Below are 18782 nucleotides of genomic sequence, written 5' to 3'. Positions count from 1 at the left end.
GTATATATAGCAGTAATGCAATTATTAGGGCAGAAAACAATAAAGATGCTGTTCCTTGTGTGTACGGTAGAGAAGAAACAATATGGCTTTGTTGGGACACAAGATGAACAGGTAACACAAATTTAAACAAGAACACGTATGCAGCATTAGAAAGCACAGCCATCACAGGCAAATATATGTCCAGAATTTAGTCCTGCCAACCATGTGGTGCTGAAGTTTATTACAAGGTATTTGCTAACTCGATAACAATAAGAATAATTACTCTGTGTCTGATTGACTTTTTAAGCACTCTTATCTTGCATAACCCATTCGTTTGCCAAGTTAACTAAGATATAAAATTGATAGCCTAGGTCAAACTGCTGTATATTCCCGTTCTTATTCAAAGTGTATCAAAACTAGGAACTAAAACAACAATCATGTTAGCCTTAAAACGAAAGTGGTATCAAAGGAGTATAGCAAAATTATACTTTGCTTAATCCGGGACGTTTAGGACGCGCTTTGTTGCTAGTTGCGATGACCCTGTCGTATTCGACTGTATTTGCTGCTTGCATCTCTTCGCCCTTTCATTCTGCCTCATAAAAGTTCCATGAGCAATGACGTATTTTTTCATAGTATTTATCACTATCAAACACGGTTGGCCAGTTCTTTTTCGAAGCCAACTGGACATGGCTACCTTGATGTTTGGATTTAGGTGGCGTGTATATCCTCTCTACTGGTAGAGATGTTCCTTGGCGTTCTCGCAACGCGTCCCGTACTCCGTACACCCGTCTAATTTCTGTCTTATTCTGAGCTAGCCTAGTAGGTAAGGGAGCCGACCGCCTCGGTCAGACCCTGTTCTCAAGTGATAGGTAACGTCGTTTAGCGGCTTCTTGACTTCATCGTCGGGAAGAACGGCAGCATAACGAACTGGGCACCGGTAAAGAGTCGAAAGAGGAGAACTTGTGGTTAACACAGTCCCAAATAGTGGCGCAAGCTGTGTAGACACTGGAAGGCAGTCGACAGAGTAACCTGGTCCGCTGCTGCAGGGCCGATGCTGAGCCTCTTTTAGTTACATAAGTCAACTGCCGTGCGTTGACCAGCAGTTGGCAACTGATAGAGTAGGCAGGAGTAATTTTAGTCAAAATATTGCATTCCACTGATATTTTGTTGCCCTGCCACAATGTTTAGTAAGGCAAATATCTAGGGCAAAAGAGCTCGACAGGATAAACCATGAATAGCAGATTCCGATCTTTGGGGGGAGGGGGGGGGGTGTTATCACTTGGGAAAAAGTTCTGAATGCTTGCAAACTTTTATCTTTTTTATTACGTTCTGTTTCCCTGATATATCCCTTTTTGCCCATTTGCGATCGTAATGCTGCTTATCAATGCGGATGAACAACTGTTTCTAGCTCAACGGCTGGGCATACGTTGCGTGTAACGGGAAGCAGCCGCAGCCCGGTTAAATAAGAACCGTATGAAAATGTCGATCATATCGATCTCGAGGAAGCTCAATATTCATCGCAGCGACGTTACATATGTGCGCTATCTGCGCTTCCGGAAGAAAAGAAGAAACTGAGAGAGGTTACTGATTGTAGCGACGTGTAGCTATCAGCCATAGCGATGCCAAGGCTGTTTTAAGTAGAAGGATGCAAGAGGGTATGAAAAACTGGCATATCACTAAATCAGGTAGGGGGCTGCAAATCGCCTATAAGTTTTAGACTTCCTATCTGTTTACTTTCAACCGTTCTCAACTTCAGTGAGAGCCAGCATCTTTGTTAGCGCATATTTTTAGTTGGTGAGCAATAGGTATTGGCGTAGTATTCAGAAGTTGTGCCTTGATCAAAGCGATATTTATTGGTTGTGCTTGAAATGCGTGAAAATTTTATTTTATAAAAAACTAATTAACCTTACAAGCAAGCACACCTAGTTAAGCTGTATTTCTATGCCAGGGGCAGAACTTTTAACAGTCCCTGCTTCTTAGTCTTTCTTGATGTAAATGACTTGCCCTGTAAAGAGCAGTGGGCGTACGAGGCATCGATAATTCCGTCACAGACGCTTTCTGCTGCGGCTTGCGGGTTCTTTTTCTTTTTTCTTATTACCTTCTGGACGTTCTGTGTTCATTAACTTGCTGCTTACCCCCAGTCTTTTTACCAGTGTTTGTCTAATGTAATGTTCGAATTAACTCTGCACTGTGTTCGTTGAGCCATCTGGTTTCTCACAGGTTTCTCCTGACCTGAAGGACAAATTAATACCTTTAACTCTCACATGGTGAAATGGTTTGCCTTTGATGATTCAATGGGTAACTCAACGTCTCTGAGACTAATGTCTGCAGTTTTCTTTTTTCAAAACATATCTTACTTTTCAAAAAATTTCTCTATGTAGAAAATCGAGCGCGATATCAAAGGCTATACGAAATATAATCATTGAAATATTGATTCACCGTACATCTATATATATATATATATATTTAGGGCATTCGTATCGTTATAACGCTAGCGGATGACTCTTCTCTAATGTCTTACAGTAATTTCTATGGAAGGAAGCAGAATTTTCTATGGAACAACACAGGCCTGCTGGTACAAGGCATGGGGGCATAATTAATTCAGATTTATAAAAGCTAACGATTATATACATTTGAATTTCCCATTATGTTGTCATGTCCAGTAATTTTAGCCATTATTTTTAAGTGACGTAATAGATAGACTTCGCCTTCTATGACAGTTTAGATAATACATGTTATAAACCCATAGTCTATCAACATAACGTATTCCACCTCATTTCTGCTAGTAACAGGAGGAGGCTTAATCACGCAGGATTTAAGAATTGATCGAGCTTTTGTTATGACGATCCACGTCAACAATTTGCTTCGGTTGAGTATAAGCTACGCATAAACCACTGAGACAACAGACCATTGTTTCTCAGATTGGGCATGAAATGAGCCCAGCTATTAACGATGATATACTCGTGTGAGTTGGTATAATACTAAATCATCACATAATTTACTTGATTAAATATAGGTAATGTTTTTTTTTACATATTATTTATATATTTGTACCTTACATGCATTACAATATCAAGGACTCATCAAGAAAGGTATCACAGGTAGTAATGCTATGAGAATATTGGCGTTGTTAATGTAAGGTTGTAGGGCGAACCGTTTTCTTATCACCCTTCCTGGGGTGGGTTGAAAATTCATTGGCAAGATTTCTTTGCCTGCGTCCCAGAATCTTCTCATTTAAGTGGGATTTAACTAGAATAGTGATGCCACCCAATATCGTCTCCATTTCACTTTAAAAGGTTACTTTCGCTACTTTGTTAGCCTGCGGGAAAAGCAATGAAGTCGTTTATACGTAAAAGCTGCGTTCACTCCTGGTAATCGTTATCGAAAGTTAGCTTTCTATATATCTCTTTTATTCTGTTTTCCTTTTTTCTTCATTGTCTCTTTGTGTGAAGAATGTCAAGCTTTGGATAGTGTGTTTTCGCTCATTTAACGACAAAAAAGGTCTTCGTCGTTTTTTTTTTAATAGAATGGACAGACGTTTAAGCAAGCTGAACGTTAGCCTCTCGCATGAGAAAAAATTTATTCTTATTTTGTCGTGTTGAGGATCAAGACCACACGACCGTCGGCTCGATAGCGAGAACAGCTGAGAGAACGCTCCTCCATGTGAGGGCTGTTGCTGCATTGGCCCAACAGCTATGCATTGCGCACCATTCAACACTGGGAATGTTCTGAAGTCCTTGTTGAAGACTAGCGAACGGAACAATGTCAAGCCTTACACGCTATTATAAACTATCCTGGTTGATGTGAGCACAACAAAAAGCTGACAACAGAATAGGTAGAACTGTAGTCAGCCCTAGGCACCAGTCGACATTAGTACGAACATTAGAAGTAGCACGGGGGATAAAACGTATGTAAATGGCTTTAGCTGTTGTTACTGCAGTCGGTGAAGGGGCATAAATCCTAGAGAGGAGAGTGGCAATCCAAAGTGAGCAGTGTCTTAGGGTCGGAACGCCCCAAAGGCAAAGTAGGCCTAAGGCTAGGAAGCGTTTAATACGGTTTCATAATGGCCTATAGAATTAGAGACGAATGCAGTTGTCTCGATGGCAATGCAGAGGGGATTCGACAATAGTAATTTGACAACGGCTAGCAAAAATCGAAACCGTGTGGCAATTTACAGGAAGCAAGACAACTGTCTTGTTATTATGTGTACATATTGTTAAAAGACCTTAGGATACTTATTATTATAGAATACGTATAAAAATATAAACAAGGCTTACCAATGAACAAACATCAAAACGTCGCCCTTAAAAGGCTGTCTGTCCAGCTAAGGCATGTATGCTGATATAGACACGTATAAGTAGAAATTTATCCCAAATACAATATTTGGAGAAATGGGGGCTTTACCAGGAATAAAAAATTGATATCCAGTACCTTTCAACTTTTTTACACGCTCGTTTTTAGGTAGCTGCTAACATGTTCAATATTTAGCCTCAAGTATACACCGGTTTGAAAATTCGAGAGCAACCACTTAACCTTGATTGCGGTAAACAGCGCGTCTTTGGGCACGCTCGTTTTTTTTATATACGAGCAACCCCTAAAGCACGTACCGTATCCGGATCAGCAGCTGTACTATAGATCAGTAATGTAGACGTAATATTTGAACTATACCTACCGTTAAGCCTAGGACTTAAGAGTTGATTAACTCGCCAAACAGCTACCGTACTATAATATTTCATTCGCCGAATCGTTAATTCATTAATTAATTAGTCAAGCTGCTGACTCACCACTTATTGGCCTAATTAACTTCCACTAGAAGTTCACACAGCTTCCTAACCATGCCAGTTAGCCTAGATCGAGCCTAGATGGACGGCCTCCTTTTCGGTCGTTACCTTCTCTGAATGGTCTAAGTGACAACCCGGCGAATTACTTGCTGCGGACGGTTGCTCTCATAGCAAGCGGACCTCTATCTGTTTGCTACCAGATAAAAAGAATCGTCGCCGTAGTGGTCGTTACCATGATCACAATTACCGTAATGATATGGCTACAATGGCAAGGCTCTGCACGAATCTTTGGCTAAAATGGTCTCACTGACATTAGTATCATGTATATGTAAGAACGCATATGGATCTGTGGAAAAATACCTTTTTTTAATTAGAAAAATATATCTGCAAAACATTAATGACAAAGAAAATCCTTTTGAGGTCACGCCATGGCTAGCTTGGCTGCCTCTTGCAGAAATCAATCTACTCCCTAGGAGAGGTGGTGTTTGTAGCACTTTTTACAGAAAATTGCGTATACATGGTTAGGTTAATAGCAATGTCGGTATTTATCGGTATCCATAGTGTACATATATTATCATAGGGATTGTATAGAGGCAGACATTCTGCTCATGTGGGTTCGTGCCAAACTGTAAGCAAGCACAACAATCCAGTTAGTATTGCTGGTAAATATCATGACAGCCAGCTTTAAGCAACAGGGCTCCCATGACAAGAGCCGTTTATACGAATGAAAGTTGTTGTTTTTCTTTCTGACGGAAACTTAGGGTTAATTTTATTTTTTAACTGTAGGGTTAATTTTAGACGATAATGGCCGATTTGCCTGTCCAGTACATGTATTTAGGTGGTTTCTAGCATGAACACGCGTGGTCCATTCTCGTCATCCACTTACTCAAGGCTGCGCTAGAAAGACCTGGGAATTATTCTTTTAGTGATTCGTATTCACAAATAGGATTATCTCTATGGTTTCACTCTTATATAGAGGTGTGCTACAAAGAAGCCACTGCTAACTATGTGATGCTCCTTGTTTCCTTGCATCACGCTAGCTGAACGCTCAATTCCACTATAGTAAGCTATACGTGCGGCCGATAGCTATTGCACAAGGCAGCATTAGTAGATCATAAAGTTTACAGTTAAGTGTAAAGTTTCATGGCGGTTTGGACGATGTGGGATCACCACGCTCTAGAAGAAAATGCCATAGGTCGTTCATTCTTATCGCGGTCAGTCCTCGATACGGAAATATACGTAAAGAAATCTAAAGATTGAGTAGCTGGGGCAGTGGTATTAAGGTCTAAGAATATAAAGAGTGTGACATAGATTTACGAGAGAATGACCCAATAAAGCACCACGGTAAAACTCACTAAACGAAGCAATCATGGTGATTCTAACTTTTTGTCAAATTCTATTTTATATAAAACATCAGGCTAGACACGCAGATATTTTGCGCTAATCTACAGAGATATCTGAACTATGAAACAGATCTGTTTATTTACATATACTACCCCATACCGGCTAGCTGCATATCAGTTTCCGTGTATATTCGTTAATCAATTTATCTTCGACATTCTTTTGACTTTCAGGCTCGTTTGGCAAACTTCATAATAGCAATGAACAGATCACGTGCTCACAAACGCACAAAGACTCAACGGACGGGTCCCAGGGTTCCAGTAGTGCGTTTGGCGGGATGACGTCTACGAAGTCGGCGGAGTCGTCCGTTGACGTTATCTCAGGCGTTCTCGGAGCTGCATCATCCGTAACTTCTATACAGGTAAATAATCGTTATGGATAGCGCGTACTTAATTAAGGGCACTACATTAGTAAATGGCAGTAATATGTATGGTCCTTTTTGTGGCCTTCCATTACGCTACAAACGAATATGTCGCTTTACGGGATCCCAGTTGGCCCTCCTGTTCACGGTTGAGCGCTTCGCTCCGAAACGGTCGGCTAACTCAGATATCGACTTCGAAATTTTAGTGATTAGCTAACTTAGCAAAAGCGCGTACTTTGAATCGGTTTACACTTTTTTGAATCCCTCACCGCGCCAATATTCGCCAATGGCGACCCACATGTGCTGCCATATATGCAAGTATATACATGTAAGAAGAAATCTGATTATCGGAGACCTCGGCATGATGCCATTATTGTAGGTCGTAAGTGCTCCAAAGTAAGCAAGATAGCGACGTATTTTTTGCCCGGTATAGGTTTACTATTATTAGATTTCATTGCACGCTTGTTATGCTAGACGTACTTACTTGGTTTCCAGTAACTCAGACCTTCACGTAAGTTAAAAACAGGGCATGCCGCCTGCGTTATCTTTTTCGTAGTTTGTTGCGTGAGGTCGAAACAAGATTCTAAATTGGACATAGAAGAGAATCCTTGCAATATATCTAAAATTAATCTTTACTGGAGTGAACTTTTCTCCTGTGCAGAGCATAACTTACTACGTATTGTGTACGATAAGACGCATGCTTTCGTTTGGGTTTGTTTGTAGGTCAGATATCAGGCTAAATGCAACAAACTTGGTGATATATTTTTGTGTTTTGTCTTGCCTGTGTAGTGTTATGAACGTGCTTGCTTGTGCAGACTTATGGATGAATGGTATAATGCGATTTATCGTCCCTTTTAGCAAGAACATGCTGTCTATCGATTTTGATAGGTTCGCGTCGCTTGGAAGAACGAGTCAGGTCCCCTGTGGGCCTTGATTAGCATTGATGATAACGGGTCGCGGTAGGTTCGTTCGAACGGTGTCTGTTCACTAGCCTTCGACGACCTTAATTGAATTAGAGGAAAGCACGTAAATCAGACGTCGTTGAAGCTGGCCTGAAGGAAAACAAACTTCTTGAAGAACAAAGTGTGTTGTCTCTGTCGAAGGTCAAAAAGGGAATAATCAATTGCAAATGATGCGTTTGGCTCAACAAAAACGGCAGCTCAAATGTCGGGTGCTGGAAGGCCTTCCAAGTAATCATAAAACCAGTAATTGTTATCATATGGGAATCGATTATTCAATATTTGAACTATAGCTTACCTATGTTGGCTTGGGCATTCCAGGTTGGGCTTGACAATTGGCGGAAGTTTTGCCGTAATGTGCATTTTCCACATGGTTTCGTGTAAGGGTACATCTCATGTAATCGGCATTCACTTTGGGCCGTATAGTATATGCATGCTCTTGTCCTCTAGAAGAACAAATGGGTATAAGTTTATCAGTCGATGTAATTAAGAGGTGACTCAGCTTGACAAACTGCTGTGCTTGAGTTACCGTAACTTTTAACGATCGCTAACTCTAGCCCCTGAAACAGCCATTAATAACGAGTATCAGCTTTCAAGGAGTACATCAATTTAAAGTTAGTTAAAAATACTGATTAACTTAACATATGGAATAGCGAACGTGTCGTTGTTTTAAAGAGTGGAAACGAAATATAGAAAATCGTCCTCCTTGCTTGTCCAGCCTCGACATGCGGAAGAGTAGAGTTTTCTGTCATAATATACCTGGTCAACTGAAAGCGGCTCTTTCTCAGAGGCTAATTTTCCCCTGTGTAGTACGTCAAATATATTCAGTGTAAGATTTAACTAACGATTTTGTGACTGGCTTTGATACCTCCAATATACATAGCGGAAGTAAGATTCCTTTCAACACCGTTCTTAAATTAGACCGATTTACATAAATCAGACTGATTAGATGCGCTGTATTAGGGAGACAATAAGATGCTTTTCCGTTTCCTTGTGATGTCTTAATTCTTTTTTCCTAGTTGCGTTTAACAATCTACTAAAGACTTTTGCCTACATAATTATAATTTTAGGCTTAGCAAGTTGATTTTCTGAGCTCACTTTTGCTTTACTGCGCAGTCAAATAGCACACGTTTTTACGAACACCCAAAATAGGTCTAATCGGTCCCAGCAGTCCATTGTTTCACGGATTTGCATAGCGTAGTTGGAAGGAGGCGTTTCAGTGTGTGGTAACCGAACTCCAAGTGAAGTTGTCATTGAGGATGCATTGTTGCAGAATATGGGTCTTGCTTCTGGTTACAAACTTTGGACGGATCTTGAAGGGAACAAATATTTGGTTAATGTTCTATGTAAGTTTATAGCGTCGGTCAATTTTATGAATGGGGGAGTCGATCGCGGCGAGGCTATATCAATATTACCAGATCAAGAGCGTTCGTTTGCGCATTTCGCCCGACACTTATAGATCCTATTACGTAGAGTAGTCAAGTATACCTGAGTTGTGGTCAGCCATGATATCGGCGCATAAGGTCACAGCCAAAGGAAGGTTTTAAAGTGAGCAACAATACAAATAATGAGCCATGGAATACCTGTTAACTCGCTGATGGAACGGAAAAAAGGTATGTAAGGGATACCTATTTTTACGAAGGAAAGCCTTTGTTTCTGAGAACGATCGGTGGGCCTTGCGTTGGCAGCAGTAATTCGTTTCTAACGGTGAGATAATATCTGGCAGCCTTATTAAAAACTACTTTTACTAGCTTCAGCTTAACTTAATGTGGCTACTGTGTTCATTCCTTAAAATAATAAAGATATATTTCTAAAGACAGTAAATGGCAACTTCGATGTTTTGCCACTGACTTGTTGTCGTTGGCAGTAGAGTTGAAACCCATATTTTAAAAGAGCTAGCAAATTTTATTTGTGAAAAAATCTAAACTTCTGTTCATTCACTAAAGATGAGAAAATGTTTATTTCATGAAAACATCTACGATGTTTTTGCAACTTCATTTTTATTTATTTATTATATAAGTATATATATATATATAAGAAAGTTTATTTATTAACCGCATGATGGATCAACCTAACCAGAACTTCACGACATAGACGAAACAACATAAGGTCATAAAGCTGTGCCATTCGGGAGTCACGTTTTCATCTATCCTGATTCAAACAGTTATTGCCTTCCGCTTATGACTAATGCATCTGTCACTGGGATGACAGATGTTCGGCTGTATGATACATGGAATAGTGCACGCGCAAACTCGGATGCTTTACTTCGGGTACCGCATGTTTAGATATGACAATTTGGAGCGTTACGTAGATAAGCAAATCATGTTGTTTAACGAATTTAAGTTGTGGGAACGTATCATGTTGACGTGTCCACATCAAAGGCCATACGTATGCGGTTTCATTTGCAAATGCTGGCTTTGGGCCATTTTTACGCTTAACTTTGCCCCAACAACGAACTACGAAGCTGAAAAATAGGCCCTAAAACTTGAAAAAGTTGATTGACAAGCAAAGTGGTGAACACAATAATTTGCGTCTTCCTACATCGTTCAATGCTGCTATCGTTAACGCCCCATTCCAATGTAAATTACGAAGACGCGGCAAGCTCTTCGCCATCATGCATACGTCAAGTTATTAACACTTACTCCCCCTTTCCCTAAAGAGTAAGGGTGTCGCGCCCACTTCAGCTGTTGCTGCTGGCTTTGCCTTAAAACTTTTTGCTTACCCGTCAATTTTTAAGGTCCTTGCTTGGATCTTCTTGCCCCTCATACCTTCCCCTTCGCTGGGTAGTAATAAGATGGCGGAGGCCGGCCTAGTTTGTACAACGGGGATAACACCAGTCGACGCCGGGCCTTCATGCTTCTGCGTTCACTTTAGCACGTCACATCTCACGGCTGCTGCACGTCGAGTAAAAACTAGAAATATAACCGTAGCCGTATAAGGTTTCCATTCCGCTGAGTGCCCGGGTGACCGCTGAACCTTCATGTAGTTGATTAATGCTTACTTATTGAGATTGAACTGCTATCCAGTGGTATTTTGCGAAGGTCATAAAGGATCGAAGTTGAGTTAGATCGTGCTAAGCCTACCCGATTCGGCATTTGATAGAGACTTCGTTCTTAGCCACGTTTGTTTTTAACTTTCCTGACGTTCCGCATCAAAGCTGCTAGTGTCAAACTTTATCAACATTACCGCACATCAACGATGTGCAACGCCGACTTCCTATCTTTTTTCGGATCAGCTCGCTAGATCCTAGTTTTGATGAAGGCGGGCATGCGAATTAATAAAAAGGCCCACAATTTGTTTTATAATCCAGTCGAGATCAAGATCGAAACCTTTGATTACTGAATCCTGCAGACCTTTGCAGGACCTCAACTTCCTGCTTGTTGTGGGTGGTGAAACTCTACGGGGTCAGTATGTATATTCAATGGAGTTTCTATGCGGTGATCGGCAAGTTACATGCTTCAGTAACAGACAGATGGCACATCTGCCATGACAAGCAAGTCATTAAGCATTTTGCTAAGAGCTCTCGAAGTAGGTTAGTGGAACGGTGAAAAAGAATAGCGTATGCATCGAATAAAGGTTAGACGAGGCGTGGGCTAAGCATAACATGTTGAAACTGTTTCAACTCAATAAGCGCACGCCATTGCTTGAAAGAACGTAAGAGGCGTCGAGATGAAATCAGTTTAGTCCTGTTCGGAGTCGGTAATTTACACTTGTCAATGGTATCGACAGCGACGAAGTCTCAGTGCGAGAAGAGTATGGTGACTGCCAAAGACCATGTGGCCATAACGCGAAAGCAAACCCACATGTATATATTAGTGGTGGCCTGAAGTACACGATTTATACAATATGTCGGTGACATTGTTGAAGGCAGCAAAATATAATTTAGGTGAATAAAAAAATGTTTGTCGAAATACACAATAGTGGTTCATGGAAACGTGTGTGTGTTTTTTTTTACATGTAACTAATGTGAATGCGTAAGACAGAGACCCGTCTCATGAATAGAGAATTAAGACTGTTGTGTATTATGCCTCAAAGTATAACTGAAGGTGCCCTATTTCAGTGATAGATAATAAATGATGTTTGATTCAAATTCCAAATGAATCTTCCACGTCAGTTTAGCACCATGTAGGTCGAAAACCGTCCTGTACGGCCGACAAAACATACACATCAGTCTACTACTAGTCGATAATAGTCTGTATCAATAACACAACTTAATATCTCCTATAGCCGATTGTCATCTGTTCTTTCCAAGTTAGACCTAGGAATGCTCAGAGATTCACCAGGATAGAGTGGTCGCTAGGAACCGTTTAGAGAAACCGCAAAAGGGAGTCGCGATTGCAATATCTGTTCCTTTTTCTACGGCCCGGATTTTCCTTGTAGAGCTCAGGAGGCAGTTTTAAATCTTGACCACTTGACACGAGGCTAGTAAGTGAGCGAGTGACTACGATCACCCGTCAACGTTAACAGTCCCATCATCGTCATGCGGTATTGTAAGCAGGGCCTCACCTTTCTGTTTCGGCGAGCATCGCTATCCGTTTATCTGAATCACATTTAAGCCCTGAACTTTATATGTGGTACAGGCGTACCTAGCTCTCATCGAAGCAACAGGAGTACGCTCTCCAGGCTCGGTTACCGTTTTCCGGTGATAAAAAACCCCGATGAAGGAGCGCTTTCGTGTACGAACCTTTAGTGTAGTCCTACTAATACACATGGTATACTTCGCGTTTCTTGCTCATTTTCATTTTGCTTCTAGAGCTTGTGTATATCGGCTGTTTGATATATACCTACTGGACTACCGCTGCAGGTACTTCATGACCGCCATATACAACTGGTTCAGCAACTACAATTATCTCCATACGCACAGAAACAGATATACATACACGTCGAGCTTGGGTTGTGTAGTTGGCCTGCCAGTGATGAGGGCTTCTACCCATGCGTTATTATAAAGCTAGCTTGACGATTATGGTAGTGTTGTTGTCACTGTTCGGGTCAAAAGAGGACTGGGAGAAGGGTGTTTCGATGGCAGGACAAACCTTATCTGTGCCACGAAAAGGCTGACGAGCCAACGTAATTAACAGATGAGAGATGGTCCGTCTGTTTAATTTTTTTGCGCCAATCAGCGTTATAGCTGATCAGGACAAGTAGCGAGCATATGACACAGGACATGCAAACGACAGCTAAACGATCATACGCATGAAACAGATCGGTCCTGATGGTTTTGGATCTGCTTGGCTCTCTCTAATACTCACTCATTGGGTGTGGCTGTATTGCTGGGATTTCACTTTAGGCATTATTAGCCTATTAATTATGAGCAAGTCAAAAGCCAAACGAGCACGAATCAATGCCCCTCTCAGTCCGGAGTAAAAGTTGCGTTGCGCGACTTTCAGGGATCACTGTCGCAACACATAGATTTTGACAGGAATGTATAGGCAAATTTTTTGCTGTGTCCTTGTCTATAATTACGCTCAATGTCTGCCGTTTTTTCGACACTGTCTACGGAAACAATCATATGAGGAGGACCACCACCCCGATGGCCGCCATTCGGACGATACTCTCATATGCAGACCGCCGTCGTAGTTACGTGTAATTTAGTCACGTATTAGATTTAGCCGACGGATTAAATTTACTGTAATCGCTTTTTCTCAGCTAGGATATTAAGAGTACTTGTATGTCCATTATGACCGAGTCGTCGATCAAGGATCGGTGGCTCATAAAGCTTACTATTTTGCCAGAGCGTATTAGAAGGTAGTGACAAACTTTGGAGCGCCTTAGCGTTGTCCGACTCAAGTTCTTGTTGATGTAGTACAAACATAATACTTGGCACCCGATTTCGCTGCGTCGATTACCACCCTTTATGTATGGACGAAACAAATAATAACAGTTCCTAGCTCGAAAGTATCACGCGCTAATCTCTTGCATTCTGAGCAAGTGTTAATGAACTCGGCTCTTGTTGAGAATAAACTCTCTGAATCTAATAATAATAGTAATCGTACGTTTAACGCGAGCTGTTTTACGTGGGCTCTGATCAATGTCTTGGGGAATAGAAACGATTTCAGCGGTGCGATGACGATACGGTAACAAATGTGTGGCCATAAATCGCTCGCATTAAGCTACCCGCTATACACCAAACCGATGAAATTTTCAAGAAGCGATGCTAGCCGGTGGATCATTGAGAAGCCAGAAAAACCTCAGAGGACAGAATGCAATCCGACGAGCCATACGGCGGCTGATTTCGTTAAGGTAGACAGGGTTTCTGTGTACAAGTGGAATCACTGGGGGCGACAATCGAACGGACAACCATATATATGCTATGGTGTATTTCAAGGGTAAAACGACGGATCGTCTAAAATAATCCCTATGTTATGATATTCCATAATTTCCGATCTGGTTCAATTTGCATTTGCCGCGGTTGTTATTGGCCTTTTGCGAAAACGCCGAAACGATCCTGAACGTGATGAAATAGCCACAGTCTTTTATGTCCTCACAGGTACGAACCTCACTTGAAGCTCTAGCAATTTAGCCTTATCTGCATACGCACTGTGTAGGTAACCCTGTGTTACCCACAGACACACATTTATATGTATATATAATATATTATATTATTAAATATATTATATCTAATATAACTGCAGCAGCTATACATATATATATATAGCTGCTGCAGTTATTGTCTCCGTTACAACGCGCATCGCAGTCATACGTCTAGTAATCCGGTGCAGTTCAACCAGTTCGGTTATCTTCATTGTTCCGAGACTATTTCCAGAGGCAGTATTGTGCACTGCTTCTGGAAGACCTTCTTGGTCCACAGAAATCGATTCGGTGGAATTTAAACAATTGCATTTTGAATTTACCGATTCGCTACCTTGATCCAGATCATTTCCTGAGTTACTGAGTGGAATTTACCCTCGACATCGATCTGAACACAGGCTTGATCGAAATGAAGAATTTCTTTTGCCGCTGGGGGTGCTCTATCGTTGATCATGACTAGACGCGGCCTGTTACGGCAACGACGGCAACTGACACCCTGATATTCGTCCTCGATACTCGCATAGTAGAAACGCACGTTTTATTTGTATATGTTGCCTATATTGCATAACAATGCCTAAAACCGCGAGTTTTAGACATTGTTATGCACTATTGGCCATACGACACAATATATATCGATCCATACTTCCGGAAGATAGACTCTCTTCACGACATTCCATCACTGAATACTCTCTGTTAATATTAAGTACGGGATTATGCTTTGAATAAAACTGTCACAGTACCATTAAAACGTTAGTAGTGGCGGTCGGCTGGAAAGGAAGTATCTCGTTGTTACGGCTCGACTCACTTATTTGGAAATGTTTTTTTTTTTTTGTATTTTTTTACAGATGCTGAAGATATCTAAGCACCGAATTTGAGTTATTGCCGAAAACGCAACTAACTTATATTAAAAAGGTCTTGTACCAGAAACAATTTTTGTGGTCGAACATAAACATAAGGATGATCTCGTTATCGAAACAGTTACAAGGTCGTTTAGATGACGATAGACAATTCGAATATCACGCTTGTACTGCTGTGACTAATGAGGTCCCGCGCTTTAACTAGTGAATGCTAGATAATAGATAAAATCTAAGAGGAAGCGCACCCACAACATGTCGTCGAAAATGAAAAACTATTCAGCTTTCACTTCTTATCAAAGCCATTTCTAGTTCGGGTAAACGGCCAACACCCATCACTAGCCAATGAGTTAATTAGCTCGTTGTGAAAGCCCCAAGACATAGAATAAAGGCAAGAGGTGGCAACCGAGCCACATGCTTCACCCGGGAACCAAACCCGTTAGAAATGGGGACTGGTTCATGACACTAGCCTGCTATTCTCAGTGTTGTTCGTTGGTCCAGAGTTGGTTGAATACGATTATGGCTGACACCAGCTCGACATCCATAAGGAGGCAGTCGACCGCCAACTGACCGGATACTTCGCCTACACTTTCTGTGAACCGGCTCCTTCAGTCGTCCCCAATATTTGAGACCGCTCGGCGCTAGAATTAGTGTCCAACAGCAGGAAAAGCATCGGAACTTTTGTTGGAACGAATTTAAGCTCAAAGAAGAAAACGATGGGGATTAGCAAGGAACGAAGTCCACCAGGCAGACTCGTCTATCATCTATAGCTTCTGAGGAAGTAATGTTCCTTGAAAGGAAGAAAGAGCCTATTTTTTGCGTTCTCTTCTGCCGATTGAAGGAGAGCTATGTTATTAACCACGCGATGAGGCAGATTCACCACGCGACTCAATCAGTAAACCTCATCCGAACTTTTGGCGCCGCAAACTCCTTAGAGGCAGCCAGCTAACAGAAGCAAGAAGCGAGAATAGCAGAGCTCGTCGTCAAGCAGTTGAGCCTTAAAAGGCATGCACCTGATAGAAATAACAGTAGTGCTGGCTAGAAGAAGCTTCTGTGTTTTATAGACAATATCGCAAGGCTACATCGATGTGAGGTAGCTTACTACCGCCAGCTGCACGAAACAGGCAGCTCTCGTAGCTAGCGCCACTTGATAGTATCAGCCATCGAAGACATTCAGAAGAGAGAGGATACAAGTGCGAATTCTCGCGAGCAAAATTACAAATATGTTTTATCTAGTGGGGCGTGGCCACTTTACAAACTATTAGAATTCAAGAGAATTTTTTTTTGTCTATTTAAAAATTAGTTTTAAAATTGTCTCAATGAAAAATCTAGAAATAACCAGTTCTTACCTAGATAATGATGTATATAGTTACACCCATAGATTCAGTGTTCAAAGTCTATCTTTGTCAATTCAAGTCGAAGCCTGTCCTTCCAAATATAGGTTTTCCAGACACCTTATTTACAGTAGTCTAGTAAGTTATAAAGAACGAGCATAGCAAACTATATTCCACAAGTTACATTCACTACTGCCCAACTACGGCCTTCAGCATCGACTCGTCTAAATGAGAGAAAGCTTTCGTCGCCTAAAGCAAACCGCCGTTACAGCCATTACCTCACACAAACGAATAAAAATAGACTATTAAAGATTGTGGGCGTGAAAACTGACAATTACTCAGATTAATCAATCAGCGGCCGCCGTAAGTAGAGATACTGATTCGATTTAGAATCTACAAATCTAAGTACAAAAAATTCTTAAATCTTTTGTCCTGTTAAATTAGGCCACTAGCTGTTCCTTCGGCAACATCAATTCTAGACTATTGTGGAAGCTAATTTTATATTGATTGAGTGGACGGACAATCAAATGTGGTGCAGGCAATGGTAGTATTAGGCGTAAACACTTTGCACAGGTATCGGGCGATTGGGGACGAACTATTGCCGGCTCAGGCACCCTAAGCAGACCACGTTCATGCTAGTAATTAGAGTACGTCTATTAAGCGGATCACTTCGGACGTAAACAACTCAATGTAGCCATTTAATGCTGCCACGTAGAAAAACAGATTGTGACAGATCGAAACTGCACCGATACACTATAAAACGTAAGGCTGTAAGGTTCATTGGGAGTGGGCCTGTTGTTAACATCAAACGCTTTGTGTTGACGACTACAACTGCCGCTGCCCCATATATCAATTAACTTGTCCTTCTTACAAGCGCTACGTTTACTCCTGGCATCGTGCGTATATCTGACACTTGATTTTAAGTGTGATTCGAACTTCATTGGTGTTAAAACACTGAGAGAGGAGACACATTTGCTAGCGGGCGGTAGGACATGCACAGGACGTTATTGATCCAGATCCAGTTTCTCGGGACGGGTAGAATCAACCGTCCAGCCTCAGCTCCCATTGTGTCATATCTAAACGGAAATCCATTGGACTGGTTCACAAAATTCGTTTAGTCGTTCAAAGCATATAACGTAATGCCATTGTGTAACAATCGAGCCGAATATCTATTCCAAATGGGCCGGCATAGTAGGCTTTAGTAGAGTTTAATGGAAATTTAAAAGGCCAGCGTAAGAAAAGAACGAGTTCACGGTTGGAAAAACGTAGACTCACACTTCAGGGAACATTTGTCTCAGTCGAACCTATTAGTTTATTAGTGAGTTTGTTTATCGTGAATTAATCTGTTACCCATCTACTAGCTTTTTGCCCCTCCCCGTTAGATTAGCTACTTTCAGATTTAGTCAAAGAAGACATATATATCTTACCATAGCATAACTTACCAATGATCTTCTAAACTCAAAATGGTTCTTTCTTAATAACGACATTTACTCTGCCATTGACTAGCTGCTGCTTATTCATACGCGGTAGGTGGCGTGCAGAGTCTAACATGGTGCGCGTGGCTGCCCTCCATATCCTACCGTTCCGTTGACTTTTGCCGTATTCAGTCACAGTTTGGCCTGCCTTGCATTCTATCGGCTTAGACGTTTATTTAGAATGACTCTTGATTGGACAAACCTATTTGTTTGTTAGATGAGACCTGTTATATGTACAGCAGAGGCATCATCTTCTCTTGTCGATGTTTCTGCCTACCGCTGCACATAACATTTACGTAAGGAGCAGTAATATTGTAACTGAACATGGATAACATCAAACCTAAGTGTGACGAGAAGTGTAAAAGTTTATTTTTATTATTTTCAATACTTTACAGTAGGCATCACATACATACGGTTATCTACTCCGCCCTGAAGCCGTTATACGGCAGAGAAAACTGACAATACTAAGACTAAGGTCCCTATTCCGTATGTATTAGGAATCTCATATTCAGCTCAGCGTGCCAGATTCCGTTATAAACACCGACCACAGACGTACGCTTGCGTAGATAAGCAATGATTATAGAATTGCCCTATTTAACGTGTAATACCTGATCGTTTATGCTAATGACCTTAAACAATCATACAATTACACGAAACAAACAAATGAATGTATCCATCGTTCATCAACAAAGCCTAGTTTCCTTTTCAGATAATAGCAGAACAATATGACGCTCGTTTTCTGTGATTTGGTTCGCAGGTAGCTAATCTGTTGCGCCTGTTTCGTATTCCACAAATTTCGTTCTTTTCGACGAGTCCTGAACTATCAAATAAGCAGCGGTTCGAGTATTTCTTACGAACAGTGCCATCGGACCGTGACCAGGCAGCCGCAATGGTTGAGATAGTGAAACTATTACGATGGACCTACGTCTCAATCGTTTACGAAGAGTCCAATTATGGCATTCAGGCCTTCGCTGGTGAGTATCATATAAATGAATTGGGAAATCGTTCGGGTAAAATAGACTGATCTATTTACGTTTCTATTATCAGAGAAAAAGGAGTGCACGTTTCAGCAAGCAAAGCAAAACCAGTATATTAGCTAACTTATTTAAT

The 18782-nt window shown here is 41.2% G+C and overlaps 1 protein-coding gene and 1 long non-coding RNA gene across 3 annotated transcripts in view; one reads left to right on the top strand and one right to left on the bottom strand.

Moving 5' to 3' along the window:
• Window positions 1-18782, top strand: part of LOC111270042 (metabotropic glutamate receptor 2) — a 118175-nt gene that overhangs the window by 55893 nt on the left and 43500 nt on the right. For both annotated transcript variants that reach the window (XM_022850033.2, XM_086972338.1), the window contains exons 3-4: window positions 6335-6522; window positions 18430-18646. In XM_022850033.2, the coding sequence (XP_022705768.1) occupies window positions 6335-6522; window positions 18430-18646 (405 nt within the window). The remainder of the gene's footprint in view (window positions 1-6334; window positions 6523-18429; window positions 18647-18782) is intronic.
• On the bottom strand, window positions 1829-4873 carry LOC147752175 (uncharacterized). Its single transcript, XR_015314811.1, has 2 exons — window positions 4764-4873; window positions 1829-2211 (listed from the first exon to the last, which is right to left on the bottom strand). It is a non-coding gene; the product is annotated as an uncharacterized LOC147752175 (long non-coding RNA).

The sequence above is a fragment of the Varroa jacobsoni genome, unplaced genomic scaffold, assembly GCF_002532875.2.
Source record: "Varroa jacobsoni isolate VJ856 unplaced genomic scaffold, vjacob_1.0 scaffold_1434, whole genome shotgun sequence".
NCBI classification, from domain to species: domain Eukaryota; kingdom Metazoa; phylum Arthropoda; class Arachnida; order Mesostigmata; family Varroidae; genus Varroa; species Varroa jacobsoni.
Note: the sequence above shows the minus strand (reverse complement) of the source record. Positions and strands in the feature narration are given on the sequence as shown.